General features: G+C 35.6%; 1 protein-coding gene across 1 annotated transcript in view; it reads right to left on the reverse strand.

Moving 5' to 3' along the window:
- Window positions 1-4,252: 4,252 nt before the first annotated feature.
- LOC107087828 (N-terminal EF-hand calcium-binding protein 1-like) overlaps window positions 4,253-11,279 on the reverse strand; it is a gene marked incomplete at its 3' end in the record, with an annotated part of 18,651 nt that continues 11,624 nt past the window's right edge. Inside the window, exons 4-5 of the mRNA XM_015379612.1 lie at window positions 4,495-4,520; window positions 4,253-4,350 (exon numbers count right to left, since the gene is read on the reverse strand). Coding sequence (XP_015235098.1) covers window positions 4,253-4,350; window positions 4,495-4,520 — 124 coding nt within the window. The remainder of the gene's footprint in view (window positions 4,351-4,494; window positions 4,521-11,279) is intronic.

Consider the following 11,279-nt stretch of genomic DNA (forward strand, 5'->3'; position numbering starts at 1 on the left):
ATGGGAATCAGCAACTATTATCTTTCATGTTTATTTAACCCACAGGTCCAATAAAGCATGTTTTGTTCTGGTGGTTAATGAGTATGAGTAAGCCATTGCCTGCCCTTTCTGGCTCTGTTATGGAAATATCACTAATGGGAGATCAGAGGGAGCCAGTTCGGACGCACGCTGAGAAGACACCTGAATTGCTGCTAAAATACAGGACCGCAGTCAGAGGAATCAAGCATCTCTAATTTGTATCATTAAAAGGCTCAAACTTAGCTTGACTTCTAGCATTTCTTTTCTGTCAAACCACATAAATCATGACTCAGTGACATTAAAAGTCACAGAGGCCCTCAGGATTTCTAAATCTAAAAGTAAAATTTAATCATCATGGCCTATTAGAACACAATTTGAATAATTAGAAAGAAAAGTTTCGGTTGTCTAAGATTAAAAATTGCTTCTTTTTTTGGTCTTTAGAGTCTTCACATCAGTGCATTTTGGATTATTCTTTGTAATTTTAAATTGGTTTGTACCACATTTAGACATGATTGATTATGGGGTGTCCTATTTCAAGTCTAACCTAGCAGTAGCCAGATTGATATGTGTAGAACTGAGTTAAATTCTACTTTATCAATCTGGGATGGCTGCAGTTCAGTCTCTCTGTGAAAAGGAGGGACATTTAGTATAATACTTTGAGATGATTGGGTGACGTTCCAGCTAGCACCCGCCTCTCATAATATGCTTTCAGCCAATTGTGACGTTTCAACGGAGTAAGCTGATAAATCTAAATTTTTTCCAAATCCTGTCAGAAGAAAAGCATAGACATCTTTCCCATCTATAAATGCACAAAGTGCTTCTCTGTGCTCCTTTTTTTTTCAATGAGCAATTGTCACTATTTTAGCTACAACCGAGTCATTTGTGGTATTGACAGGTGAGTCCTCCAGTGTAGCTGGGTATTTATTCCCCTTTTGACTGTCGTCATTCCTACCGGCCCCGCCTAAAAAAACACTGCTTGGATCTCATTGGTTTGATCCGCTGGTGATTACGAGATGGACGTATTGGCTGGAGTCTTTCAACATTGATTTGTTGTGAGACTAAAAATTCAGATGCTGCGACAAACCAGATTGCAGCAGAAGCTTAGCTGAAGTCTGGAATTTAATCTATTCAAGATGTGCTGAAATGACCATAAACAGACAATTAATGCTTAAAACCCCCAAATTTTCCCTTTAATTAAAATTCTTCTCTACATAGGAGTGGCCCATAAAGACCTCAACAGTGGTATAAAATCGTGTTGTAGGGCATAACAGGACTGCATAATATATCAAAGCTTTATAGTAATTGAGATAACGACTGTGCAATAGGCATACGCTCAAAACTATGCAAATGGCAATAAATGGCAGGCTTAAATGTAGACATTTATGCTGTATATTAATGCTTTGTAAATCACAGGGAAGCTTGAAGTATTTGACCAAACAAATTATGGATCTGTTCACATTAGATGCAGTGGATGGATAGCAAATAGTTGAACTCAAAGTTGAGAGAGGGTTGCAATGGGAAGAGCAAGGCATATTGAAGAAAATGTAAGTAACAAATAAGTCGTGGTTAGAAAAAAGAGCATGTCTTTTAGTTTGGGGGCACAAGACAGACAGGAAGACAGAATTGTAACTAGGAGAGGGAAACACAAATAATATCCATTATTACCTGGTAAGTTACAACAGTAAGTGCTATTAAAATCATAGTTTGTTTTTTTATATAATAAATTAATAATAAATTAATCAAAGAGAAAATATTAGAACTTAGTTCAAAGAAGTCTCTTAAAAAAAAACCAAAAATAAAGTTAAGGCAACAAAAAAGTTTCAACAAAAAGGTCAAGCCGGTTTTTTTCTAAGTTTTATCAACTCACTCTATCAGGGGTATTGGCTTAGTAGTTAGAGCATAGAGTTTGGAATCCTGAGGTTCTAAGTTTGAACCCCACTCCCACAGACTTCCACTCTGGCTCTCTGAGCAAAGACCCTTAACCCCAAACTGTTCGCCAGGTGCTGCACCATGGCAGCCCACTGCTCCCAAGGGGAGGGGATAAATGCAGAGAGTAAATTTTGTAGCATTGTATTAACATTTAAAAAGAAAAAAAAAAAACTTTCTGCAATAACTCTAACTTTAACTTTGGTAAAATATTTTGTCAAATAATATACACATGTTTAAAAATATAATATAATATAAAATGAATTGAATTAAAGACAATGCTACCTATTTGAATTCAGCTCGTCGCAGTTCTGTCAGATCAGCATACTTTAGTAGTAAAAAACCTGTGTGCGGAAATTGAAATTTGGTTACATTTTGTTTTTATGTTTAAAATCATAAAAAACATTGGCTGTGGTTTATATATATATTGAGTCTGAATTAATTTAGGTTGGACAAAATCCTAAGTGTATGCTGATCTGACAGTGTATGGTGTTCTGACAGAGCACCAGTAAAAGGACTGGAGAGTGGAGACATTTCTATGGGATATTTCGGTAAGCACCTTTACAAAAGTTTGAGCTGAAGTTAACTAACTTTAGCCACCTGATAAAGAAATGTTTTTGTGCAATTTATGCCAACTTGGTTAAGAGATTCCTTGAGATAATCCCTTTTGTATAAATTAGTTTTGTCTTTATTATAAATGTAAGGACTTCAATCTTTCCTTCCTGTCACCTTTTAGGAATCCAAATTTCTATGAGTAGATGTAGGTAAATTGTTGGCCTTGTGGAAATGGTGATTGTCTAATCTGTTTTCTAAGGCAAAAAAAGCTTTGTGGGGCTAACCTATAAAGCTTGGAACTTAATGCTAAGTGTGTTTCATATGTGAATGGGGGTGCTCTTCGTTTGGAGACACACAGTTGTGCAAAAGAAAAGACATAGGCACCCCACTGTTATAGAACAATAAAAAATCCCTTTATGAATCCCTCAGTCCCTCAGTGTTCTTTTTTTGGTTTGCTTTAGTTTGCATGTTTTGTTTTTTTGTTTGTCTTTTTTTAATTGGACAGCTACAGAAGACAGAAATAACTCCAAATAAAGGTTGTCCTTTTATCATATGTCCTTGATAAGCACTGTAAAAATTAGTAGGTTTCAAAGAGACAATAGTTTTTTGTTTACCTTTGCCCAGAAAACAGGGAGGACAGAAGGATGAAAAATGGAAAAAAAAAACATCAGAGGAGAAATACGTTATGGTCTTCATCTGCTCTATCTTTTTTGTTATTGTGTGGTTGTAGAGATGAACAGTTTACTGAGCATTGCACCATGTCTGTATGATACTCTGTCTACAGTTTGGACAAGGGGTCTTCAATGTTTTCCAGGCCAAGGACCCCCAAACTCTGATGGCGGGATGGAGCAGGGACCCCCTAATTATATATATTGTATGAAATTGTGTTATATCAAACTGGTCCTATAGTCACTCCATTACACATGGGGCAATGTAATGATTGTAATTTCGCCCTGGGATTATTAAAGTATTTCTGATTCTGATTCCTCATTGATGGGACAGATGTTGTGAATGAAACGGTGCCCAGCTTGAAAGAGCTCCTGAGTGTCGCCGAATGTGTGCATTGATGACTGAAAGACATCTTCTGCCTCCATTTATCTGTTTAATACAGTGTGTTGAATTCATGTTAATGTGTATTTAAAGACATTTCACGTAGTGGAAAAAATTGCTCGGGGGAATATAAAAAAAAAAAACCCATGCAGTACCCCCCCTTGTTGAAGACCTCCGATCTAGACCCAGTGATTTAGGCCGTAATCTTCTCAGGGCTAAGAAGTAAGCAGTGGTTTATTTATTTCTAGCAAACAATGCCAAATGCCATCAAGTGGATTTTTATCATACTTAAACTGCACAATAAAATGGTTCCAAACCATTGATTTTACTATGCGTCTTATGTCTTGTGCAAATAGATCACTAAAGCATCTTAACTTTAATACATTTCAAAGACAAAGACAAGAAAAGGAGAAATAAAATTGCTGTTGTGATTTAAAACAATTAATTCTTAATAGGACCTTGAGGGTGAGGAATATGCTCTATTTGGTTTTTAAAAAGCAAATAAAATGCTTGAAGAAAACATAAATTACGAAACATTAATATCCAGCATATTGTCCTGGCTATATTTACATGCAGGCAATAAAGTAAAAATTACATGTAAATACATGACAAAAAACCCTTAGAGAGATGCATTTTACTCTGATGCAAATATTTTTTTATTCTGCTTGTGGTTATGGGATTCCTGCTGTCTCCTTTGTCTTACCTTCTTTGTTTTGTCCATTGCTTTCAGTATGGACATATTAAGCTCCTCCAGGGCTGCAAGAACATTCTCATATTCGCCAAGGTGCTGCGAGAAGTACTCTACAGAGCAAGAGGAAAATAGAGATAAAGGCAGAAATGGAAAAGAGTTTTTAGGCCCTCTGGGGTTTGGTCACAGCAATCAAAATGTCAAATAGCATTCCAGTGTTTCTCTGAGAGGAAAGTGACAGTGCAGCTTCAGCTTACCACAGAGTTCATCCGTGTCCACATTGCTGCAAAAAAAAAAAAAAAAAAACATAGAAAAGAAAGATTTAAATGCAATGATTCCTAAAACACAAGAAAAAAACAAGGTGAGGACTTATGATTTTTTTTTTTAAACCAGTCCACAAAACTCTTTTTCAGGAAGACCTTTATCTCATGAGTCAATTATATTATGACAACTTGAAAAGAACAAGTCAGGTTTTAAATATTTGATTTTCTTTTTATCAACTAGATTTGCAAAAATCGAGAACACTTTCAAATTCCGCTTGCCTATTAGGATAATTTCTCAAAACGTTCTGAAAGTAATACATCAGTAAGAAATGAAGTAAAAACATGAGTGATTGTTACATGTAATGTTAGCACTTTGGATACTTAAAAGACTCATAAAAGGATTTGGTTTTAACTGTGACAGAAACTGAGCAGGTTGGTTCGCCTAAACTCTGCTCAACAGAGGTTGTAGCTGTTTTTCACATGGGAAAAAGCTGCAGAGATAAACTATCCGAACAAGAGAAAACACTTAAAGATGTAGAGGGCAGCTGAGAACAAGAGAAGTTAGACTTAAAAGTGCATGATAGATCGCCAAGTTCTTTCTGATGTGTCCTTGTTAGACTTCAAATATACGAATGAATGGTATAGTACTAATGTACTGAATAAAGCAGCATAAAAGACCGAAAAAAAAAAAAAAAATATAAATAGAAGCAAATATTGTTGCACACTAGGCTAAGGAGCCTTGTCATCTCAAGGACTTTAAAGCTTTGGTGACTCGTTCTCTAATCAATACACGACCGAGTCTGAAAGCTCTAAATGGGTTTTTAACAACTTTACTATCTGCCTGTTTCAGCTTCTAATTAAAAGAGATTTGGACACATTGACCTTGAGCTTAACATTAATTAAAAAAAGACATTAAACATTACATTCTTTCTTTTTATAAACTCAATATAAAACAATAAAATACAATATAATATAATGAGATCATTAATATAATCCAAATCGTATCTATGTATTGATGTAATTAGTTATTAAACTGTATTTGAATATATGTGTGTGTTTGTGCAATGGCATATATACTGTATATTTTTGTTTTTATTGGTATACTATGTGGTACGTTTGGTGAATGTTTTCAATGCATAATGAGTAAAGATTTGTTAACACCTGAGCATACATGGATAATGTTTCTTAGTTGAACTAACTACACAATTCAGAGTTCCAGTAAGGGGACTACCATTTATTACCAAACAGAATTTTTGGGAGCAATTTAAGGTTTCTCATGCATATACTGCAGAGGAAAAAAAGGTTGAACAGAACCAAAATTTGACCTCACCTTTTTTCAAACAGCAATAATAAATAAAACTCCCTCTGCACTTTATTCAATTAATAACCTGACACTACTGCAAGGTATACATAGACACCTGGGAACTTTCTATTTTCAAGCTTTACAATATAGAAAATTAAATTACTTTCAAAAATTTTTCATTTACTGCTTTTAAAGTATAACCACACATGTATTTATACACTGCAAGTCAAAAGTGTGGACACTTTAAGACTGATGGAAGACCATTTTAACTGAATCTAAGTACATTTTATGAGGCTCACAAAAAATACATGCAAAGTATGAAAAAAAAAACATTGAGGGTATTTTGGAGAATCGAAAATATGAAGGATGCTACGTCATTTTAAAATGTTATTTGTTACATTATCTTACATACTTTGTATAGTTTTGATTCCTTCGTATGTATCCACAATACAGAAAGTAATACAAATAAGGTAAAGTAATTGATTACAGAGATTTGTCCTCGCCTTTGATAGTGTTCAAGTATGGATAAATGTAACAAAAAACATAAGGTTATAATTATTCATCTTTAAAAGGAACAAATACATATTCCCGCTCTTTTTGAATATACTAAAAAATATTGAGACATTTATATATTAAGTGCTTAATTCGTTAACTAATTATTCCTGCTGGTGTCAATGATATTGGGCTTTGAGCTTGAAGCCTCAATCTTTTTACAACCTGTTTTACCAAGTATCTTATTGTAAAGTACACAATTTCATTGACAGTCAAATTTATAATAATGAAAGTATAAACACTTAATGAAGATATGGCAGTTAAAATAAAAGCATTTTTTTTTTCAATTAAAACACTTGAGTTGTGAGTGAAGTATGGATATATCTCATATGTTTATATCCGCCACAACCATGTTGTTTTCGAGAGTTATCTCATGAACACTGTAGGGATCTTGGCAGTAGAAAGGCTATCTACCGAGTATCTCAGTGTGAGGTACATTACACTAAGTCCCAATCCCAATACACCCTCTAGCCTTATTTTTTAGCCCTATCCATAACTTGTTCTTCCCATGAGGGTAGTACTGTCCCAATTCTTACTTGCACGTAGGAGTAGTGGACATAAGAAGGGGTAGGGGGGGTATAAATCTAGCTCATAAAAGTAAGTAATTTCAGTTGCTGACTTGCAGGAGAAGGGCTGGAGACAATTTGACAGAAAACATGGAGGAAAAGTTTTTGCGGTGGGACTTGCAGTTTTTGTTGTTGTTTTTTTTACTTTTAAAAGTCAAACAAAGCTTTTAGTGTAGGCATCCTGGGTTAATCTGATTCTTCTGGACAACAAGGGCTAGGCAAGACGTTGCCTTGGTGTTCACACAGGAGCAGCAGGAAATCAGTTCTAGAACACCAGCAGAGAGAGCACCAGAAATGGAAAGAGGCTGCCTGCCCCTCCCCTATCAGGAGATATGGCACCACAGTGGGAGATGGGAGGAATTAGTGCACCAGAGAGGGGAGAGAAGGGAGTTTCTTGCCGCTGCTAGCTCAGGAGGAGAACGGGGAAACCTCTCCCCCTCTGGTAGTGAAAGGAAACAGCAGGTAGGGAGCTAATAAGTAGACTCAATGTTGGAGTGGAGCCTTTTGCCAAGGTTACAAACTGCTCTAGCTGGACAGGCGGATTTTCAGGTGAGAAAAGGCAGATAAAACTGACAAAATGTATTAATTTGAGGTGAAGTTTTATTTGGTAGGAATAAAACTTTATAGTCCTTGCTTTATTTAGACTATGTAGGACTAAGAAGACAAGTCAAACTCTTGACTGGATATTAGTGCAACAACATCATTGCATCACTTCACTGGGGCCCAGTGTTGCCATTAAGCCCGGTTTATACTACCCTTTTGAAGCCTTACCAAGAATTGTCCGAGCCATGATAACCAAGATAACCACTAAGTGTAAATGGAACACAACTGAACTGGACCATGCCAAACACAACCGAACCCTGATAAATCTAGTACTATCTTAACAGTAGGGCTCGGCACAGTTCGGTTGTGGCTCACTTCTCTGATAACAAAGAGTGCATGCCATGAGCAGACCGCATCATCTCCTATTTACGATCAGCTGACTCAAATCTTTTCACCTGTTCACAACATCAAAAGAGCGTGGAACAACCTGGGATGATGCAGATACCGAGGCTCTTAATGAAATTAGATTCATGTATTTAGACCTTGGACAATAGTATCCAGATTCCATGTGTGGCCGTGAGGAGACACTGTAGGTGTCTTGGCTCTGGAAAGGCTATCTCTTGAATATCTCAGTGTGAGGTATAAAGTGAGACTGATCCCTGGGATGGAGAAGCCTTTTTCCTAAAGACAGCCAATGCATTTGATTATTATGGTACAGGACCTCACTGTAAATGCAGAAGGCTTAGGAGACAATCTGAATGATGGAACCAGAAACAGCTGCATTGAATACAGACAATGTGGGGAGAACAAACACAACCAGTCTGTCATCAGGGTTGTAGGAGACTGCTAGATCCCTCTTTTGTTTTGGAGAAATTTTATGTGCAAAGCCTATTATTTGTCATTTTTGTGTTAAACTCTCTATTTTTGCTTAATCTTTTGTAAATAAAACCCTTCATGTATATTTACAATAACAACAGATGCATGATACTGCTCATGTCTGCAGGAGGAGTATCCTACTGCGGAGTAGTAGGATACTCAAGAAGAAGACTACTGCGGCCAAGCTCTTAGCAGCTCCTAGCAAAGTGTGGAACTCACAAAGAAAAGTCACAGATCGATTGTTGGAAAAAAAACACAAAAAAATGTTACATTCTTAGCAAAAGAAAAAAACTCTGAAAGAGATAAATTATTTCAGTGACTGCATAATACAATCAATGGCAACATGCCCAGATTGCTTTCAAATGAATATTTTGAACATAATAAATCTAGTTACTCATATTTTGTTTAATTAAAAAACTAACAGTAAAGTCAACAGGTGAAAAATTTGCTCAATTAATATACCACCTTTTCAGTTGTGCTGTGTTTCTCCTTTTATAATAAAAATAACAACTTTTTTACCAATGTGAAATATTTATTTATTAATTTAATGTTGCACGGTTGTAACTGAACAGTTTGATGTAAAAGATTAGACCAGATAAAATTAAAAGTAAGGTTACTTGACTTAAAATTGTTTATTTTTACCTAATTACTAACAATCCGCTGCTTGTTTAACACTTTTCCTAGATTTTCAGTGTGTTTTACAAGAGACTGATGAGATGTCTTAAAATGCATGTGAAGCTTAGGAATAGGTGTTCCTAAGCTTCAATTCCATAGGTGTAGTTTGTCACAAATAAAATAACAGACAGCCTACCAACCTATTAATCAGAAACCATTTCAGAACACATTATATATTGATAACGCTTTCATGTGTTTTGGGCCTTTAAAGGGGAAAATCAATATAAAATCAAACAGAGAGACAGTGTAGTGAAGGCAAGCCTTTTACTCTTGGAGAACCATTGTTAAATTTATAGGAGTCAGCACCACAAGTTCTCTGCAGTCTGCCATTATTATTGACAAAATGTCAACAAAAACAATGTACATAACAATAATGTCCACTGTGGGTATTAAATTGGTTGGCAGCCTTATTTGTGTGTCTGTACATTTATTTCTGCTCTTTTTTTTTTTACACTGGGCATGTGTCAGGGCTACCCCTTTAAAACGATTTCAATTTTCCTGTCTACATTTTCACAATGTGCCACAATGTGACAGAGAAAACGTGCACAACTGCATGTAAATAAACCATAGAAACATAATAATGGTTTTCTATTTTCCTCCAAAAAAGACATGCAAATTGAGTTATAGTAAAAAGGCCAAAGTATGGGCAGGGTTGGTCTCCTGACAGGAGCTCCCTACATATAAACACCATAAATGTTACATGGAATTTTGTTATATCACTTTGTGTGAAGTAATATCCTACAGCACACAGTAACTAACATGAAATGGATGAAAGACACATGAAAAGTGATGCATTTTCCTTCACTTTCTATATTTGTTCACCTAGAAAAAGACAAGATTAAAATGAGCATTGTATACAACTGTCTGCGCTAAGGTTGTCACCCAGTTTCTATGTCTGAGATTGATTTGATGTTAACCACAAAATGGTTCTGGAGTTTGTTTGTTTTTTATTGATGCAGTTGCCTGAGTGCAACACACACCCATGGTTAGGAAAAAAAAAAAAAAAACGCTGGCATGAAAAGAATGCAATTCTGTAATTTTCCATTAAACGAGCCAAACCAGCAGCATGGAGTTAGCAGCCAAGCATCCACCTATTTTTTAACCTGTTCTATTTAAAACTATACAGTAATGTGTTCTTGGTACAAAACAATAAAAGTGCTATTTCATAGATATATTTTGACACAACGAAACCAAACACCGCTTGGAGCTTGGAGCCCATATGCAGAAAGGCAGAATGCTAAGTGAGTAGAATTTTACTTTAAAAGAAAAGCAACTTAAATCTAGATCTTAGGTAAAACACTGGTGTGGCACAGCATTGCACAACAGACACCCCAATCAGTATTCACCAGTGAAGGGTGAAAGCAAACTGGCAGTAGTAAGTAATAGAGGACAACTCAAAACAAAGGCTGATAACAGGAAAACTTCATTTAAAACAACAAGATTACAGCAGCTCAACCGGAACAGAACAATTACTCTCACAAGACAAGAAAATAACATAAACATGACTAAACTAAAATAGAACTTTTGGGAGGATCCTTAAAATAATATGAACTAAAGCGAAAGCATAAAAAGCCCTTAGAAATAAAAACAAGGAAAGATGACCTATATGCCTGATACACTCAGTCACACATTGATAAAACAGTCAATATAGTTACCTTAGTTAGTTTGCATTTGAAAGTATATATTTTAGTTATCTAGACCTTAAATGCATTTAACCTTATAATGAAATTATGACGTGTGCACATGTGTTAATTTCAAATGTGCTCTGATTATTAATTTTCATATATTTTATTTGTTATTTGGTTTGGGAAGTTGGCTTCTTCCTGTTTGAATAAGAGGTATTGCCAAGGGTGAAGGGCTTTGGGAGCACAATGCAATCTCAGCAGAGACCACTGGCTTGTCATCAAGGTGACATTGAGATCTTTTGGCCTCTTGCTATTATGGATTCTCTGTCCTCCCTATGGCGTTTAGATGGTTTTGCCAAATTTATTATATAAAGAACCCATCTGTGCATTGTGTTTTGTCAGTATTAAGTTAAGCCGTGTACACTTTGTTAGCTCAGCACAATGTTCTGTAAGTCTTTTAAGTAGTTATATTAGGTTGACCTTGTTAAATAGCCTGTTACACAATATTTTTTAACTTTATTTTTTTTTCAAACTTTTGAGTGGAATAAAAGACCCATTCTGAAGACATTTTTCTAATGTTCTCTGTGCCCTAAACGCTTGGTCCCTGATGATCTCCCAAATAAGCAAACTAATAACATG

This window comes from Cyprinodon variegatus, unplaced genomic scaffold (genome assembly GCF_000732505.1).
Source record: "Cyprinodon variegatus isolate N-32 unplaced genomic scaffold, C_variegatus-1.0 Scaffold196, whole genome shotgun sequence".
Classification (NCBI taxonomy): Eukaryota; Metazoa; Chordata; class Actinopteri; order Cyprinodontiformes; family Cyprinodontidae; genus Cyprinodon; species Cyprinodon variegatus.